The 21,042-nt window shown below is 42.8% G+C and overlaps 1 protein-coding gene across 4 annotated transcripts in view; it reads right to left on the reverse strand.

Annotated features, from left to right (window-relative positions):
• LOC134351342 (uncharacterized protein C16orf96 homolog) overlaps positions 1–21,042 on the reverse strand; it is a 90,484-nt gene that overhangs the window by 36,617 nt on the left and 32,825 nt on the right. For all 4 annotated transcript variants that reach the window (XM_063057413.1, XM_063057416.1, XM_063057415.1 and 1 more), the window contains 7 exons: positions 14,265–14,394; positions 12,042–12,127; positions 9,372–9,473; positions 9,120–9,194; positions 7,947–8,111; positions 3,470–3,588; positions 889–951 (listed from right to left, as the gene is read on the reverse strand). In XM_063057413.1, coding sequence (XP_062913483.1) covers positions 889–951; positions 3,470–3,588; positions 7,947–8,111; positions 9,120–9,194; positions 9,372–9,473; positions 12,042–12,127; positions 14,265–14,394 — 740 coding nt within the window. The remainder of the gene's footprint in view (positions 1–888; positions 952–3,469; positions 3,589–7,946; positions 8,112–9,119; positions 9,195–9,371; positions 9,474–12,041; positions 12,128–14,264; positions 14,395–21,042) is intronic.

Consider the following 21,042-nt stretch of genomic DNA (forward strand, 5'->3'; position numbering starts at 1 on the left):
GGTCAAAGGAGAATGGCCAGACTGGTTCAAGCTGACAGGAGGGCAACAGTATCTCAAATATCCACGTATTAACAACAGTGATATGCAGAAGAGCATCTCTGAATGCACAACGTCAAATCTTGAAGTGGATGGGCTACGGTAACAGAAGACATCGGATTCTACTCCTGTACCTAATAGAGTGGCCACTGAGTGTGCATATACACCTGTAATGCCCTGCTTCACCCGGTTCATATTTTTTCTCTGTTATGCTTTCCCGTTCTCTGTGTAAGCTGGTTGTTTGGGTTACTGTTGAAGATAAGAGTTAGGAGAAAGGTTTCTCTGGTGAGGGACACTAGGGTTGGGCTTGGGGCTTTTGAGAGGGGAGAAGAGAGAAGATGCCGGAGAGGAGAGGTCAGAGGAGTCGACCCAGAGTGGGGCCAGGATTCAAGGAAGCCCGGGGTGAGATCGAAGGAGGGTCGGCGAACAGGAAACCGTGAGCTCCAACTGGTGCACATTAGACTGTTTCAGTTAAAATGGGCCCTTATCTTTTTTTGCTTTTCCTTTACTAACCCTTTAACAAATTAAGAATTGTAAAGCTAAATCTTTTAATTGTATGTGGTGTACAGTCTGTTATTTCACGGTACTGATTTGTAACAGGGTAACAAATCACACAACATCCACACAGACAGGGAGCCTTGGGGGCTTGCACTTCAATCTTCCATGTTTGGCAGGGCTGGAAGGCATCTTCCCTGGGCTTACGTAGCCCACGGAACAAAGGTCTCACATATAATACTCATTTAAGGTAGAAATCTGCTTATTTATTTCAAGATTCTTTTCTCTAACCCCACCAATTGGTAAAGAACATTATCAGCAAATAGCAAAGATCCTGATTAAAATGTGTTTACTTACGGTCCTGCCATCATCCTTGTAGACTTGGCACAGGAAAGGCACTTAAATCGCTCAAGTAACTGCCTGAAATTGGATGATACAACAGTTAAACAGAGTACAATTGCAAAATATAACTCCCAATTTTGATGTGTAAGCAGACCATAAGACATAGGAGCAGAATCAGGCCATTCGGCCCATCGAGTCTGCTCCGCTAATTTACAGATTTACCTTTTAGCAGAAAGATTCAATTAATTTATAGCTTCCTTGGGAAGCTCTTTGTTTACACATTTTTCTTTGAACATTTTCTTTTCTTAGTAATCAGCAGGGTATCAAACTAACTGCTTTTCTGTGACTGCAAATACTAATACGGCTTAGTAATCAAATGGAAGGAAATTAAAGAGGTAGAATTGAAAGAAATATGAATGGCACATTTTCTCCTTCCACAGAAACTCAAAAAATATAAAAAAATGTAAGTTCTTTATGGCATGCTGAGCTCCCACCACTGAAACACATCTTGATTCATATACGTACTATTGGAAGAGTTCAAGATTATTTTTGTGCTCCAGCCTTTTAATCAACTTTCATCAGCCTAGAATTTGTGATCAATGGTCATATACCTCTCAAATGTACTAACATTCTAGTACATATACTAGTAACGTCAAGATGTATTGATACAACCTGACACCGTGAAGGAAAAGGCAATAGGTACAGGTAAGCACCATCAACTACAAGTTCCTGCCAAGTCAGATAATATCCTAAGTAACACAGATAAAATGCTGGAGGAACTATGTTATGTTAATGAATAAACAGTTGACGTTTCGGGCCGAGACCCTTCCTCAGGGCTGAGAAGAAAGGAGTAAGATACCAGAATAAAAAGGTGGGGGGAGGGGAAGGAGGTTAGCTGGAAGGAGATAGATGAAGGAAGTTGAAGGGGAATGGTCAAAGGAATCTGATAGATCAGGAGAGTAGACCATCGGAGAAAGGGAAGGAGGAGGGGGCACAGGGGGATGTAATAGGTAAGTGAGAAAAGGTGAAATGTCAGAGTGGGGAACGGAAGGTGGTGGGGGGGGGGGGGGAAATAGAGGACAATATCCTGACCTGGAAACAAAAAACACTGTTTTTTCACTGTCATTGGGTTTAGATACTGTAACTCCTTATTCAATACCACTCTGCAGCAGCTTCATAAGGATTGTAGCAGGTCAAGACGGCACCTTTAATGCTCTTTAGAGTAAGTAGTAACGGCAAAAAAAACTCAATGTTGCCTGTGCTTTCATGTCCTCGTTATAACATGAAAATGAGAACTGTTTTTTTTATAACCCAAGTGCAACGTATGGTTCTACCTAAACATAATAGCACTTCTCTCCCTCATTTCACTGGGTCAAGAAATGAACCCACTGCTTTGTTTATAGTTTTTGTTCATCTGGATTGCAAACCTCAGTGGTTTGTTCGTATATGCCCCAGAATACTCCCATTTAGTCACTGATCTTCAAAGAATATGTGATCCTCTTCTTCCTACCAAAATGTATAATTATACATATACTAACATTCTTGTTCCTTTTCTCAATTACATGCCCGCTTTGCAAGTATATTAACATCTTCCTGTACTGTCTACACTTCCCAGTTTGGTGTCATTGTTAAATCTTGAAATTCCACTTTTAGTCCCGGATCTAAACTATGCAAACAGCAAAGAATGGTAGTTCCAGCACCATATAATGAATAAAGATGGTATTTGCATCTTTACAAATTAATTTACAAATTGACAGAAGTTTTCAGAGGAGGCCTGTCATTCTCTGCCCTAAGTAGGGAGGAGAAGATGGCTACGCGACGCAGCGCGCACAGCCTTTCCAAATGAGTATCGATTTGTGTAACTAGGGGTGCCGTGCACAATCCGGATTTGATGGAGACAGCCATGAGAAGCGCGGAGGAACACCTGGATTAACTTCTGAAAAGCCTGCTTCGCTGCCGCTGCTACTGTGCGATCGAGAATCTCCGGAGACAAAGGCCCCAAATCCTCGGCTTTGGGTATCACCTGTTGCCGAAGCTGGGGTCGAAACGCTCGGCAGAGATGGTGCTCGGTACTCGGTGTCGAATAGGTGGTCGGAGGCTCGGAGTTTTTCGGACGGACTCGGAGTCGGACTGTGGTCAGATGCTTCCGGGATGCTGCATCAGCAAGTTGGCGGCGCTGGAGGTTTAGCATCTGCGTGAGATGATGGGACTTTTGAGAGATTTTGAGACTTTTACTGTGCCATGGTCTGTTCTTATCAAATTACGGTATTGCTTTGCACTGTTGTAACTATATGTTATAATTATGTGGTTTTTATTAGTTTTTAAGTCGGTTTGTCATGCGTTTTTGTGATATCATTCTGGAAAAACATTTTTATCATTTCTTAATGCATGCATTACTAAATGACAATAAAAGGGGACTGCGTGTCCTCATAATCATAATAATCATAATCTTAGTGGATTGTTTGGGGAAAATGATAAATATTAACATTTGCTCCATAGAAGTAATAGCAGCAAATATGATGAGGTCCGTGGAAACTTTTCTCCTATATCTCATCAGGTTACTTCTATCCAAGTTGCAAACATTCCAGCCACTCACTTCCTGAATCCAGCTGGAGAATCAGCCTCAAAACCTGGGCCACTTCTCAACTGTTTTTTCAGCTGTTTCCATCTTTCTTCCAGCTGTTTCTTTAATGGATCCAGCTCTAGTCGATCCAGCTGCAATGAAATAAATTGGAATATCAGAAAGCTGGAAATAAGATAGCGTCCTAAAAGATATTTTGAGAAAATATGTTCTTGAGTAAACTTCAAGCTTAGGAGAGTCCACATTTGCCATTAAGTAAATTATTCAGCTATTGTTTACTTACCCAATCAATCAGCTATATCCATCTTTAACTATTTAACTGCCATCCTCTCTATCATAATGTTTTCTTCTTCCCTCTCTACCCTTTTCTCTGCGTACTTTAAACTTGCTTTATTGCTATATTTTCCAAGTTCTGATGAAAGGTTACTGACCCAAAAAGTTAAATATATTTCTCACTCCACACTCGCTGTCTAACCGCTGATTATTCTCACTATATTTCCAGTATCTGCAGATACCTTGCTTTTGAACTGCTTCCAACTTTATTTACTTAGGTTATTAATACAGTATATTAAATCTGACTCCATATTATTACTTGCTAGTTTCATCTCATTTACTAACTTCAATTAATGGCATTTTGCCTTTATTCTATCTATTGACCCCTTTATGATGTGTGCTTTGACACAAGAAATGCTTTTGTTTATCCTGTATAAATTACAATGTAAATTTCCTTTTGAAACTCAGTTCGTATGGAAGGGTCAACAAAGGAACAGCAGAGACAAGAGTTGAAGAAACTGGCAAAATGTTGACTGATTCCTGATTTTGGTAAAATTATCACGGATGAAGAAGGACTAAATGCAGAATAATAGTGGGAAATAGTTCAATTGAGGCAACATGGAAATAATGGAAAGCAAAATAAGATATACACTAACTGCAGGCAGAAATGTAGGTTAAAATGATTACAAGGTCTGATATTTATATAAATGATGTAAAGTATAAAGTACTCTCTCTGCCTTGATTCCATAACAGCAAACCCAGCAGAAAAATAATGGTTTCTGAATTCTACAGGAGCATGTGTAAAATCATAAATTGCCTTATAAAATATAAAGAGTAAACTTTTACAGAACAATGAAAGCTTCACAGTGGCATCACATAGGGGATATTAAGTCTACTTTCTCACCAGATTCCTGAATTCCTCTGTTCTATAGCATTCTAAAATTATACTCGGCACCCAGAGTGGTTGGGCATACAGAATTCTGAAGCTTCACTAATTTCTGAGTGAAGAAATTCCGAACTACCAGAATCCTAAATAGCTTACTTCTTGTCCCAAGAAAAAGACCCACTGCTCTCGGTTTCCCTAATTGAAGAAAACCCACTCACTACCCAACTTGTCAGTCTGTTTCAGAATAGAACATTGGACAGCAAAGCACAGAAACAGGCTCTTTGCCCCACAGTGCTGTACCAAACTAATTAAATGCCCAACTAAACCAAAAGGATAAAATATAATACACGGCGGCGGCCCGCACACACGGGACTCAAACCGCCATTGGGAGCCGCAGGCAGACACGCGGTAGCGCGTTTGGAACTACCCACTCGGGGCAGACCTTCCGGGGACAGTCTGACGTCACGTCCACCCCGCGGGTCGCAACGGTCCAAGGGAGGGGAGATTTAAGCACGCGACTTTGAATCAGTAAAGGCATTCCGAGTTCAGCTCTCTCTGCCTCCATGTGTTTTTTTAGTAGCGCGTTTGCGCGCGACTACATTGGTGACCCCGACGTTCCAGATGGCATCTGGAGCCGGCGACTCAGCCACCAGCCATCAGTTCAAGCAACTCGCACAGCACGGTCTCTCTGAAGCTCCCAACTTTCTGGGCCACTCAGCCCCATGTTTGGTTCGAGCAGGCTGAGGCCCAGTTCGATATCAGAGACATTACAGCCGACGCCACGCGGTACTACTACGTGGTCAGCATGGTCGACCAGGAGGCGGCAGGCCGGATCATCGACTTCCTATGCCAGCCATCACTGGAGGACAGGTACACTAAGCTTAAGGCGCTCCTGATCCATACCCTCAGACTCTCCCGCTGTGAACGGGCTGCGCGGCTCCTACACGTGGACGGCCTGGGTGACCACACGCTATCCGAGCTCATGAATGATATGCTGGCGCTCATGGACGGCCATAAGCCGTGCCTTTTACTTGAACAGTGGTTCCTTGAGCAAATGCCAGAGGACATTCGCCTCCTCCTCACCAGTGAGGATTTCAGCGACCCACGCAGGGTCGCGGCTAAAGCAGCCGTCCTTTGGCAGAGCAAGCAATGTGGAGCAGCCTCCATTGGCCTAGCCACGATCGCACGCCCCAAAGCCCAGGCCCCGTGTTTCTATCACCAAAGATGGGGCTCAGGCGGGTGCCGCGGCCGTCCACCATGTGCTTTTCCGGGAAACGCCGGGGCCAGCCATTGCTAATGCTACCATAGCTGGCCACCGAGACAGCCTCCTGTACCTCTGGGACCGACACTCCGAGCGGCGCTTCCTGGTAGACACCGGGGCCGAGGTCAGCGTACTCCCCCCCTCGAACATGGACATTCGTAATGCGGTTCCAGACCCCGAACTCACCGCTGCAAATGGCACCAGTATTCGGATGTACTATCTCACTGCATTTTGGGTCCAGCCGTTTCACTTGGACTTTCACGTTGGCAGCGGTGTCACAGCCACTACTAGGGGCAGATTTCCGAGCCAACTGCCTCCTGGTCGACCTAAAAAGCCGGCGTTTGGTCCACGCCGAGACGTTCCAGACTTTCCAGCTCGGAGAAGCCAAGCTACTGGCCCTCCACCTGGATTCCGTGACCCTCTCGGGTAACGAATTCGCCAGGGTGTTGGCGGAATTCCCCTCAATAGTCACCCCGCAGTTCTCCACGGCCGACCCCAAGCACGGCGTGCAGCATCACATCCCCACACAAGGACCGCCACTGCATGCCCGAGCTCGCAGGCTCCCACCCGACAAGCTCCATCTCGCCAAGGAGGAGTTCCGTAAGATGGAAGAGATGGGAATCGTATGCCACTCAGACAGCCCGTGGGCATCCCCGCTGCACATGGTGCCCAAGTCCGCAGGAGGATGGAGGCCCTGCGGAGATTACAGAAGGCTCAATGACGCCATAACCACCGACAGATACCTGGTACCCCACATCCATGACTTCACAGCGAACCTGCACGGAGCGACCATCTTCTCGAAAATCAACCTGGTCAGGGGATACCATCAGATCCCAATGCACCCCGACGACGTGCCCAAGACAGTCCTCGTCTCCCCGTTCAGCTTGTTCGAATTCCTGAGGATGCCTTTCGGTCTGAAGAACGCAGCCCAAACTTTCCAAAGGCTCATGGACTTGGTGGGACGTGGCCTGGATTTCGTTTTCATTTACTTGGACGATATCCTGGTGGCCAGCAGTTCGCACCAAGAGCACGTGGCACATTTGCACCAGCTCTGCCAATGCCTGAGCGACCAAGGACTGGCAATCAATCCAGCGAAGTGCCAGTTCAGGCTGACGGAGATCGACTTCTTGGGCCACAGAGTCAACCAACATGGCGCAGTTCCCCTACCGGACAAGGTCCAGGCCATCTGCCAGTTCCCCAAGCCCAGCACGGTCAAGGGCCTGCAGGAGTTCGTAGGGATGGTCAACTTTTATCATCGGCTCGTGCCGGTGGCGACACGCATCATGAGACCCTTGTTCAGCCTGATGGCCGGCGAGGCCAATGAGGTGGCACGGGACGCGGAGTCCACGGAGGCCTTCGAGCAGGCCGAGGAGGTGCTGGCAAAGGCGGCCCTCCTAGTGCACCCGAGAGTCGATGTATCCACGGCACTCACAGTCGACACTTCCGACACGGCAGTCGGTCGAGTCCTCTACAGCGGCTGTACGAGGGACCCTTCAAGGTGATCCGGCACAATGGAACCACGTGTGTCGTGGAGGTGGGTGGCCGGGAAGAGACTTTTACAGTGGACCGCCTCAAACCAGCGCACTTGGACATTGAGCAACCAGTGAGGGTACCTGCACTGCGCTGGCGAGGCTGGCCACCCAGGCAAGCCACACAGACTGGGGGCTCCTCTCCCCCGATGGACGTTTCTGGGGGGGGGGGGTGGCGGCCCACACACACGGGACTTGAACCGCCATCGGGAGCCACGGGCAGACACTCGGTAGCGCATTTGGAACTACCCAATCGGGGCGGACCTTCCGGGACAGTCTGACGTCACGTCCGCCCCGCGGGTCTCAGGGGCCCATGGGAGGGGAGATTTAAGCGCGCGATTTTGAATCAGTAAAGGCATTCTGAGTTCAGCTCTCTGCCTCCGTGTGTTTCTTTAGTAGCGTGTTTGCGCGTGACTACAACACTGTACATATAACAAAATTTGGCCTTCACAAACTTTAATAATGCTATTAATTAATTATAATATGATGTTTAAATTGACATTTGAAGTACATAGACAAGCATAAAATATTGGATTTTGTTACCTTGCAATCCATGTCACAAAGAAGTTTTTCCAGCACCTTCTGCCAGTCTTTCTCTTGGGCACAAACCTTATTTAACAGCTCTTGCATCATTGAGTTCAATTGCTGCGCTGTTGCATCGAGAAGTGTTCTACTCACTTTCGATTCTAATGATTTTTTGTCAGCTTTCTGGAGTGAAAAGAAGAAATGTTTGTGCAGAGACACACTGGCTATTGTTGGAGGGTAGGTATTATCAATTCACAGATTACCTAGTAGTTGCAGGCAGGAAACCAGAGCATCATGACAGTACTATAGGTATTGTTTATCAGTTACTTAAAGTTAGAAAAGAAATCTGTGTTAGCAGTTTAACTATTTTTGCTATCAGCACAATTTTTTTGAATTACTATTGAAATCAAGTTTCAGTGGAATTAAGTTTTGTCCCAACTTTTGTTTTGACTAAATGAATCACTTCCCACTTATTCTCCTACCTCCACTTTTTTCTTCTAATTGGCACCCCTGACATAACAGCTGTCGTCATAAAACTATAGCAATGACAACCTTTATATAATAAATTATTCTACTTATAGACCTAAAATAACCAAATATTACACGAACAAAACAATACTTAATCAAATTGCTTGATCAAATATCACCAGTTTGCAGCCCCAACTGAAAATAAAATGCTGAAATGTCAAAGAAATAATTCAAAGCATGACCTAATAGATAGACCTCGAGAATCTACTAATTTGAAAAGCAGGGTGGAACTTAATGAAACACCAGTGCTCATGGGAATTTATTTCAGAAATTTTTCCCTTTTCAGCTTGCAGTATTTATCCTTGCTTGGATTCGGAAAATCCAAATCTCTCCATAATCATTCTTCTTTCTCAGATGTTTTTTGAAATCGAATTGCAAATTTTCTCCATGCTTTATGGTATCCAATTTAATAGTCACAGGTCTTGTATTATGATCCTTAATATGAGCTAAATAGGTTTTATTTTGAAATCTTCAAGCATATCATCCCGATCTGGGGCTGTAACTGTGACTTTAGTGCTGCCCTTCCATTTTCTTCTCACCATGTTGTAAAATAAGCCCTTTCATTACATGCTTTATTAATGCAATGGAAATGCCAGCACTTCTATCTACTGTACATGTTGCATAGCTGCATCTCTTCTAATTCTTATTTTAAAAGATCCTTACCCCATTAATCTCCATTTCCAAAAATTCTTTATCAACTTTCTTTTCATCAAGTTGATCCAGCTTTTCTAGAACACCCTATGTAAACACATTTGGAAATTACAACATTTGATGAATACAGGATAAAAGCAAAATTTAGAAGAAGCAATTGCTCATTTGAAAGAAAATGAAAACATTGGCCAAGAACAACAAAAAAAAAGACTCTTTCAGCAAGTGTTGAGCCCTCCCATCCAGACACAAAGGAAACAATATTACCTGGAGTTCATCATGATCAGCCTGCAGTACTCCAAGGCGGCCCTCAAAGTCTTCTTCCATTTCTTCCAATTTCCTCTTGAGGGCTGCCAATAATTCTCTATCCTAACAAAATGGAAACATAAAACACAGATATCAGAAAGAATAAATCAGTGTTAGGTATCTCCATATCATCTAATCAGAGCAAATTTGGAATTCGCAAGATAAATAATTAAACCGAAAATATGGAACTACCACAGAGTTTAGTTGCTATGACACTATTGTCTTATGTTGGGAGGCACAGTTGTGCACAATGCTTTACAGTACAGGTGACATGGGTTCAGTTCCCACCGCTGCCAGTAACGAGTTTGTACATTCTCCCCGTGACCTGGATTTCCTCCAGGGTGATGCGGTTTCCTCCCACGGTTGAAAGACGTACTGGTTAGTGTAAATTGTCCCCTGATTAGGCTAGGATTACACTGGGGAATTGCTGGGCAGTGTGGCTCAAAAGGGCCAGAAGGGACTATTCCACGAGGGAGGGAGGAGGCTCCAATGAAGTGTAACATCAGGATGGACTAAAACAAAAATAAGGCTTCCATTTACTGAATGCCTTTTAAAAGGTCCCAAGTACTTTGCAGCCAATGGAGCAGCTTTGACATGCAATGCATGAGGTAAGTGTCATTCCAATGTCACACGAGGACAGAATTTCAATAGCGAGGTTGACAGAAAAGCACTAGTTAGGTTTTCCTCTGCAGAGTCACATTGAAACAGAAATTGTCAATTTTGGTGTGGCGTTCCATACTGTGCTGGCAGTTCTCAGCTATTGTTTCTACAGCTGACTCTTTGTGAACCTACCACGATGCAAGCTACAAGGGAGTAGTGCTACTGAATGAATGGATGCTACAATGATAATGTGAGAGGGTAAATGGAGAGAGCTTCCAAGGGGTCAGAGGGATTTGGATAGAATGGGGAGAATAGTTTCTTGGACCATGGAAACACTCCAGGGATATAGTTGGAAAGCTCAGATGAGATCATAGTAACGACATGAATAATGTCTATAAATGCCTGTACTTTGGAGAGGTCTGCAGTACAGTCAATTGCATAAGACTATTTTGTTTGCTGCTGTGTGCTGAAGGGAAAATGCCTTTTTTTCATAAATATGAGGTTTGTGTAACTTCCCTTATGCAGCAGTGTGCAGCAAACTGTGGAATGCAGCAGATATCAGCAGGAACAGCCATCTGCCTTTCCCGATCACTAGTTCAGTACCATTTTAATCTAACGTATACAGATAGAGTTCTGCAACATGGAAACAGTCGCTTCCGCACAGCTGGTTCGTGCCAACCAAGTTGTTTACCTGAGCTATTCCTAATTGCTTGCATAAATCTCTAAAAGTTTCCTATCCATGTACCTGTTTAAATGCCTATTAAATGTTCTAACTGTACCCACATCTATGACTTCCTCTATCAGCTCATCCCATACATTTGCCCCTCAGGCCCCCTTTGCATCTCTTCCCTCTGACCCTAAACCTATGTTGTCTAATTTTAGACACCTCTACTTAATCATAAATGGCATTGGTATGGTGACTGTAAACATTGACCATATCTATGCTATTTATGATTATACACATCTGTAAGATTACACCTCAGCTCTCCATGCTCCAGCGTGAAAAATTCTGTTTGCAGTACCTCGACACATGTAACAATACCATCAACAATATCGATTATTTTCTTTTTTAAAACATCCTATCAGATACATCTCATGTCTTCTATCCTTTACAGTATTAGACTGTAGACAGAAATATAATATATATTTCTGATTTTGTCTGTGCATCACAGTGAGGATTCTTCAAGTTGACTTCCTGAAGAATCTCTCAGTTTCTTGACTTGCATGTTAACACAGATTCCTGTAGGGGCAAACATGCTGGACTAGATAATGATTAGAAGAAGTTTCTGTTCCAAACCATCAGGAATATATTTGAGAGGAACTGCCAACCAGATGAAGAGATTGAATGGTCTGTTCTTACTGGATACAAAATATAGAACAAGGTCTTCAATTACAATCATAGTTGTCTTCAATTAAAAAGTCATAGTCATAGAGCATGGAAAAGGCCCTTTGGCCATGCTGACAAAGATGCCCATCCAAGCTGGTCCAATTTACCCAAGTTTGGCCCATATCCTTCTAAACATTTCCTATCCACGTACCTTTCCAAGTATCTTTTAAAAGTTATTATTGTACTTGCCTGAAGCACTTTCTCTGGCAGCTCGTTCTATACATGTTCCACTCTATGTATTCAAAAATGTTACTTCTCAAGTATCTACTATTAAATTTTTGCCCTCTCAGCTTAAACTTATGCCCTTTGGTTCTTGATTTCCCCAACCCTGGAGGAAAATTAGTGCATTCATCCTCTATAAGATCTCTCCGTCCCCTATACGCCGAGAAAAAAGGTCCAATCTCTTCTTATACCCCAGTCCCTCAAGTCCAAGCAGCATCTTTTCCCCAGCTTAATAGTACCTTTCCTACAACTGAACATAATACTCCTTTATGACAAAAGGATGTTAAAATACAAAATATCTAAGCATTCAAAAGCATTGTCTTGACAATTCTTTAAGTTTGTTTCTTCACTGATCTCCTCAGTTTTCAATGAATTTCAACAATGTCACCAGTAAGTTTATAAATAGAAATTTCTGTTGTAACCTGATTATTTTCATTCTGGGCAATTTGTATTCCATTCTCCAGTAAGCCCAATTTCATCACCAGATCATCAGGAAGACCCTTCTTTTCTGGAATATAAAAGGAGACAAACATAACTCAGTCAACATTATATTTAAGTGACAACACTATAATCCTCCACTCATAAAAACATGGTTTACAATTTATTTAGTTTAAATTCGACCCAGAAAAGTTCAGTATTTCTACAGCAGACCTTTATTCTTCTTTACTGAAAAAGTGTGCCCTGCACATGATAATATATTTAACCTGGAATGGACAAAACCTGTATCCATCTCAGGGCATCTTAGAACCGAGTAGGAAATTCAACTGATGATTTTCTAGCATGGTTTTTGTTGGAATTCTGGTCGAAGTAATGTTAACAATAATGCATCTTATGACTCTAGTTTCATTGTTAACTTCATGAGTCTGATCAATGTGCTCTAGGAAAGGTCATGGTCACTTCTGCCTTCCTAGTTTCAGTAGCATTCCAAGGGAATTAGATCATATCTCACAGAAGGCTAGTCATTGCTATATCAGAGAGGTCATTCATACTCTATCTTCAAAGAGAAAAGACTTTATTTACTTTCATCCATCCACACAAGTGACAAGAAACTGTTTCTTACCATTCATTCCGCAAAGTGCAGATGTTCATACAAGGTCTACAGGAATTGTATTCACTAGGAACACAAGTACTTCTATCCATGTACTGGTCAGCTGTGCGGAGTGTACGGAATTCTCTCTTTTCTTTCTCTCTCTCTCTCTCTCTCTGGTGTTTTGTGTTCTCCTCTGGTAAGGATATACAAAACAGTCCTCTTTCTAAGTGCAATGCCGGTGTCCATTTGTTGCAGATGATTACAGGAGAGGTTCTTGACTTGGTATAATACTGAGGCTGAGAGAGAGAGTGCACGGAGGCTGAGAGAGAGAGTGCACGGAGGCTGAGAGAGAGAGTGCACGGAGGCTGAGAGAGAGAGAGTGCACGGAGGCTGAGAGAGAGTGCACGGAGGCTGAGAGAGAGTGCACGGAGGCTGAGAGAGAGTGCCAAATCAATGGGTTATGAGCAAATGCAAGGCATCAAGAGCTTGATGCCTTGTCAGGTTAGGTGTCAGCATTACAAGTGAGAATGAGGCACAGCCAGTTCTAGAAGAATATGCAAAAAAACTCAGCTTTCCCAATTTCATTCAGCCAATAAAGTGCTTACCGCATTAAATACAGGAGCCACTGACCTCTACAACCACCAATCTCATCTCCTTAGTCTCTGCCCAGACTCCTTTTCATTATGTATCAGAATTTCACTCTGACCCTGGCAATCCCCAACATGTAAACACTCACAAATATATCGAATATACTGTAAACATTCACTAAAACAAATGCCAGTCTTTGTCTAACTGGAACACGAAGAAACTGATTCCATTCTTTCACTCACTTCATTGGTCCCAATTCAGTCTCCTTCAATGTACATATTTGAAGTGTTTTACTAGGTACAGGGCTAATACTGTATTCTTCGACTCACTACTACTGAATGAAGAGCATCCTGAAAAATTTACAATAAAATCGTCAAGATAAAAAGACACTCATGAGTACATTGCACTTCTGAGTTTGTTTTTGCCATGACTGGATCCTGCCTTCCTCTACCATTCTCAATCTGCAATGGAGAGGGAAAAGGCACTTGCTACATTACAAATGCCTTTCTCTGATGGGTCAAGCCTCATTAATTTTACCAGATGATTTCTAAAGAGCAGCAAAACCTGCCCAAATAGAAAATAAATAATTTTTAAATTAATTTGTTGCAAAGCCTGTCACACCACCACAAAAAAATTCAAAGTGGCTCTTTCAAGGCAAGTTGGGTTCAGACTCAGACGTTCTGCTATTTAAACTTCCCATCCACCTCAAACTCACCCCATCTGACCATTAAGATTCCACCATAGTTTCAACATGGTGTTCTCAAGCTCATACATATTCAGGAAGATGATAAATTTGCCCCAGCTGTCTATTAGATCTACATCGTATTTTTTTATATATCAGCCAATCTCCTGGTGACTAACTAATGAGTCTGGACAGATCTGCCAAGGAGCTACAGTCAACAAAATCCACTCTGTTGCCTACAAGACTCGGATGTCCGTATAAAAGAGAAGATTATATTTTGAAATATTTACAAACTAGAAAACATTTTCGTGAGTCTTGTATCTCTGTTCACATGTTGTGACTGACCTAATTCTTCCATTTGTCGCTTGAGTTCCTCTTCCAGAGAATCTACTCTGACTTTAAGAACCTCATGATTGCTTGGCATTTGTGACAGCTGATGCAGGACACCTAAGCTTGGACCACGCTCTGCTCCAGGCTTAAGTAAAGGAAAGAATAGTGAATCAGATCTCCCAGAAAAAGTTTAGTTCTCCTTATAATGCATATACCAATAGGCTTCTCATAACATAATTGCATTATTTTTGTACATACGTTAGCAAAATTAAATGTTTTTCAATTCTCCTTCACAGGATAAATACATCTTACTTTCACTGTAGAAATTAATCGTACAAAAAGCTTTGAAATGCATGAAACACTCCCATATTCATACTTCATAACCTTTATATATAATCAACATATCCTTCATTTAACATCCAACATTAATGATGAAGACAAGAGATTAGCAGATGCTGGAAATTTAAAGCACACACTGAAAATGCTGGAGGAACACAGCATGTCAGGCAGCATCTATGGGTGTAGAAAAAACAGTTGATATTTCAGCCCAAAATGCTAACTGATTATTCTGCTCCATAGGTGCTGCCTGACTTGCTGAGTGCCTCCAGAAGTGTGTGTATTATTCAAAATAAATAAATCAATTGCTTTTGATTGTTAACTTGCTGGTCGTCCCTTCTAAACACTGTGGAAGAAAAGTTTGTAAATTCTAGCCTTAAAGAGACCTAGTTTAATTCCAGTAGGCTGATAAATGCAAGCCTTCTCATTCTGTTGGTGTTTGCAAATGGAAAAAAACATTTACCAGTGTTGGAATGGCCAGAGTATATTTGACTCTGAATCAAATCTCCATGACTGGATGAGAGAGAGGAGGAGAGGATTCCAAGCCAGACTAAATCATCAGGGTATGAAACTTCCTTTACCCAGTATTTTGTTAACAAATGTACAATCACTGGAGGGCAGGTCTGAGGGTAAGAACCAGTCTACTCTGACACCTTTAAGTCATTGCCGGGGAGGGAAATGAGGGATTGTTGTGTTCTGCATTTCTCAGAGACTTGGCTCACTCTGGACATGCCAGATACATCAGTAAGATCCAAGGGCTTCTTGATACATTGGATGGACTGGACTGCTGACTTGGAGAAGGGAAAAGGTGAGAGTCTGAGTTTTATGAGAAACTCTTCATGATGCTCGGATGCAGCAGTCTTGTCGCACTCTTGTTCCCTGAGCTGGAACATCTAACGGTTAAGTGCTTCGTAATAAGAGAGTTCTCCTCTGTGATCCTGACTGCAGTTTACATATTGCCAAAGGCTAATGTTAAATAGGCACTCGATGTATTGAGTGCCATGATCAGCAAACAAGAAACTGCCTATCCTGACAACTTTCAAATCATAGCCAGGGGAATTCAAACTGGCTTGTTTGAAGAAATCTCTGTTCAATTATCATCAACTTATCACCTGCAGCACAAGGGGTCCCAACACACTCAACCACTGCTATACTACGATTAAGAGTACCTACCATAATATCCCTACACCACATTTCAGGAAATCTCATCATCTGGCAGTCCTCCCCCCTACTGGCATACAGGCAGAGGCGAAGAGCAAGTCTCCAGAAGTAAGGACAACAGAGAGGTTGTTATGGGAAGGCTGAAGAACAACTACAGGATTATTTTGAGTCAGTGGACTGGGCCCCGTTCAAGGACTCAGAGGATCTGAATGAATATGCCACCACTGTCACCAACTTTCGAAAAACAGACGTAGACAAGTGTATAACCACAAAATCAGCCAGAAGCCTGGATGAACGATGAGATCTGCAATCTGAGGACCAGATCAGTGGCATTCAGGTTTGTTGACCAAATAAAATACAACAGGTATGACCTCCAGAAAACTGTTTCACACACGAAGGGTAATTCCAGACCAAACTTGAATCACTGCAGATTGCTCAACAGCTGTGGCAGGACTTTAATGTTATTACCTCCTACAAAGTGAAACCAAGTGATATAGGTGCTCAATGTGATTTATGCTCGCTTTGACCATCAAAACATGGAGGAGCCTTCATGGTCCCACAGCCCCAGTGACTCTGTGATTTCAGTCTCTGAGGCTGACATGAGAGCATCCTTCAGGATGGTGAACCCACAGAAAGCATCTGACCCAGACAGGATACCTGGCTGACTAATAAACACCTGCGCTGATCAACTGGCTGGAGTGTTTACCGATATCCTTAACCTATTCATTCAGCAGTCTGAGGTACCTACCTGCTTTCAAGCAGGCTTCAATTATACCAGTGCTGAAGAAGAACATGGGTGACCTGCCTCAATGACTATTGTCCAGTAACACTTCCATCCACGGTGATGAAGTGTTTTGAGAAGTTGGTGATGAAACATATCAACTCCTGCTGAGAAGCAAACTAGATCTGTTCCAATTTGCCTACCTTCACAATAGGTCAATAGCAGATGCTATTTCATTGGCTCTTCACTCAACCTTGGAACATCTGGACAGTGAAGACGCATACACCGGGATGCTCTTCATTGATTACAGCTGGGCATTCAATACTACTACCATCCTCTAAAAACTGTTCAATAAGCTCCAAGACCTAGACCTCAATACTTACTTGATTTCCTCACTTGCAGACACTAATCAGTTCAGATTGGCAAAAACATCACCCCCAGAATCACCATCAGCACAGCTGCACCACAAGGCTGCGTTCTCAGCCCCCCCCCCATTCACTTTATAATTATGATGATGAGGCTAAGCACAGTTCCAATGCCTTTTTAAAGTCTGCTGACGACACCACTGTCATTAGCCGAATGAAAGCTGATGACGGATCAGCATATAGGAGGGAGATTGAAAATCTGGCTGAATGGTGCCACAACAACAACCTCTCACTCAATGTCAGCAAGACCAAGGAGCTGATGATTGTATTCAGGAGGAAACCAGAGGTCCATGAGCCTGTCCTCATTGGGGGATCCGGGGTGCAGAGAATCAGCAACTTTAATTCCTCCGTGTTATCATCTCAGGGGATCAGCATGCAAGTGCCATTACGAAGAAAGCACGGCAGCACCTCTACTTTCTTAGAAGTTTGTGTAGATTCAGCAGGTCATCTACAACTTTGACAGATTGCATCATAGCTACAGATGTGCGTGGAGAGTATTTATGGCTTGGTATGACAATATCAAAGCCCCCGAATGGAAAAGCCAACAGGTACAGCCCAGTACATTGGGGGTAAAGCCCTCCCCACCACTGAGTGCATCTACATGGAGCACTGTTACAGGAAAACAGCACCCATCGCCAAGGGCCCCCACCGTGCAGGCTATGCTCTCGTCTAACAGCTGTCATCAGGAACAGAGGTACAGGAGCCTCAGGGTCCACATCACCAGGTTCAGGAACAGCTGTTACCCCTCAACCTTCAAGCTCCTGAACCAGAAAGGATAACTTCACTCACCCCAACACTGAACTGTTACAACAACCTATGAACTCACTTACAACGACTCTTCATCTCAAGTTCTCAATACTTATTGCTTATTTATTATTTATCTTTTTCTTTTTGTATTTGCAGTTTGTCTTTTGCACATAGGGTGTTTTTCATTGATTCCATTGTGGTTCTTTGTATTTATTGAGTATGCCCGCAAGATGACAAATCCCAGAGTTGTATCTGGTGACACATATGTACTTTGACAACAACTTCACTTCGAATTTTGAATTTTTTCTAGAAACTGACATTACAGTTTCACTTGTTCAGCTGAGGGAATGATTCTGTTAAAATCAGTTTCAATTTACAATTGGATTATCATTTGCAGCCAATAAGCAAACTTACTCAGAGAATCTAAACACTGGAAAGAAAGACATTGCATAAGTCTGCAAAACAAAAAAAATATTCTGAAGTGAAGTGATTGAAGAAAACATTTATAAAGGGAAGGTGCACAATTATGTCTCATTTAATTGAAGCACAAGCTGGGCTTTTGAAGGAAACATTGGGAACAAGTTTCTAATTTAACTCAGGTGAAACAGTAAAAGTTCAAAGTACATTTATCACTGAAGTACAAGGGGTGATTGATAAGTTTGTGGTCTAAGGTAGAAGGAGATGAGTTATTAACTTCAATCTTTCTGCATTATCACTCAAAGAATTGAACTGCACGTGCATGTAACAAGAGCGTCATGGACCTCAAGGTGGTCCACAGCAGGGGTGATTGATAAGTTTGTGGCCTAAGGTAGAAGGAGATGAGTTATTCATCTCTCGTTACATGCAATCACCCCTGCTGTGGACCACTTTCTGGAGGTCCAAGACACCGACTTCTACAAAGAAGGGATCCGTATGCTTATTGACTGCCAGACTAAGTGAGTAAATGTCGGAAAAATAAATGTGCTAGGTTTTCTAAAATTAACTCCTCCTACCTTAGACCACAAACTTATCAATCACCCCTCATATGTTTACTACATACAAGCTTGAGATTCATCTTCTTACAGGCAGGCATAAAACAAAGAAACGCAATTGACCCATTATAAAAATCCACAACACCATCAAACACCCAATGTGCAGAAAAAACTAATTGTGCAAACAATAAAAAAGTAAACAAATAACACATAGAACATGAACTGCAGGGTCCATGGAAGTCCACCGTCACGGAGCTAGTTCAGCGCTGAGGCGAGTGAAATCAGTCCAGAAGCCCGAAGCCTGCAAGCCACAGCCACAGAGACAGTTCAACGCTGAGGCAAGGAGCAGGTGGAAGTGCTGGCAGGCATCTGCAAACAGAGGTAACCTGAAACATATGATGCAACATCACTGAGAGTTGACCGTGATGTTTTCTGCTTTGGTGGTGGAGGTGGAATGCAGAGTCGCATACCAAGTTCCTTGCCATTCCTCTTGGCAATTGAAGACAGTGGAAGCAGAGGGCTGTCGAGGCCAATGACAGGCATGGGTGCAGTGCTACAAGTTCAATACCTTTGCACAAGTGGTCTCAAGATGAGTGACTGCATTTTCAAATGCCAAATCTGGCAAGTGAACCATTAAACTCATATGCTGCTCAATCATTTCAAGCTCATCTCTCAATCACTGACTATCAACTTCATTTAAGACATGTGGCTAACATTCATGCGCTCCATTGCATTCTCCCAGTTAGCACTGCAGTGAGTCTCACACCTACATTAAATAGCTTACTCACAGTAATTCCACCAGTACAATAGATTGACAACATTCACTGACTGACCCAGGGTCCCTCCAGCAGTTTGTTACTTTTGCACTAAATGGAAACAATACGTGCATCAGCACATCCTAACCCAATTGAGGTTATACGTTTGTCCATCACTCAGGTATGTTCAGTTGAGGCCATGATTAAGTTGGAGGTAGGGATGACAGGGGTGTGGCTGAAACCAAACATAATGTTTTCATTTATATTCAATCATCCTCCTCACTCTGGTTATCTGTCTGTCTTTCATTGATTCCATTGTTTCTTGGTATTTAAAATGAATGCCCACAAGGAAATGAATCCCAGGGTTATATATGGTGACACACATGTACTTTCATAATAAATTTACTTTCAACTTGAACTTTGATTTTTTTTTCCTCTAGAAACTAACATTACAGTTTTACTTTTTCACCTGAGGGAACTCAAGATTCTGTTAAAATCAATTTCAATATACTCGCAGTGCATTACAATTGGGTATTATTTGCTATCAATAAGCAAAATAACTCAGAATCTAAACACTGAAAAGAAAGACATTTCATCAGTCTGCAAAAAAGAGTGAGGTGAAGTGATTGAAGAAAACATTTATAAAGGGAAGGCGCACAATTATTATGCCTCGTTTAACTGAAGCACAAGTTGGCTTTTTTTACAAGGAGAAACAAATTTAGCTCAGGTGAATCAGCAAAAGTACAAAGTTCAAAGTACCTTCATTATCAAAGTATGTATATTACATACAACCTTGAGATCCGCCTTCTTGCCAGCAGGCACAAAACACGAACAATAAAACAGTAAACAACTAACACACAGAACATGAACTGCAAAGTCCCCTTAACCATTTCTAACCATCTGGTTTCTAGCTATCCTCCCTCCCCTCCACCCCCCACCTTTTTATTCTGGCATCTTCCTCCTTCCCTTCCAGTCCTGATGAAGGGTATCGGCCTGAATCATCGACTGCTTATTCATTTCCAGAATGCTGCCTGACCTGCTGAGTTCCTCTAACATTTTGTGCTTTGCTAAAATGCCAATCTATGCACATAGTGATAGCTACCGTATATTAATGAGCTATCTTCTCAGGAAGTTCCATTCATCCTCCCCATCACTACTACTCCAGGGCCATGGACAGCAGCCTCCCACCTCAAGGGCCTAGAGGGGTGAGGCCATTTCTGCTATCGCCTCCACAAAGTCAGCAAACTCCCACCAGTTACGTAGTACTACCCAGTGGGTTAATACTTGGAAGCACTTTGAAGGGAAAGGGAGACAGAATTAGAATCAGATTTTTTATCACTGACACAAGCCGTGAAATTTGGTACTTTGCGACACCAGTACAAAGCAAGACAAAATTAACTACAAGTTACAAAAATAAGTAAACAATATGAAAGGTGGATACAGTAATATGGTAACATTCACGGATTCATGGGCCATTCAGGAATCTAATGGTGGAGGGGAAGAAGCTGTTCCTAAAATATTAATAGTGAGCCTTCAGGCTCCTGTAACTCCTCCCCAATGGTACTAATGACAAGAGTGTATGGATGGCCTCAGTGGCAGATAGTGTGCCATGGAACTGGTTGAGCCTGTGCATTGGAGTCCCATACCAGGTGACAATACAGTCAGAATGCTCTCCAC

The sequence above is a fragment of the Mobula hypostoma genome, chromosome 9 (assembly GCF_963921235.1).
Source record: "Mobula hypostoma chromosome 9, sMobHyp1.1, whole genome shotgun sequence".
Taxonomy (NCBI): Eukaryota; Metazoa; Chordata; class Chondrichthyes; order Myliobatiformes; family Myliobatidae; genus Mobula; species Mobula hypostoma.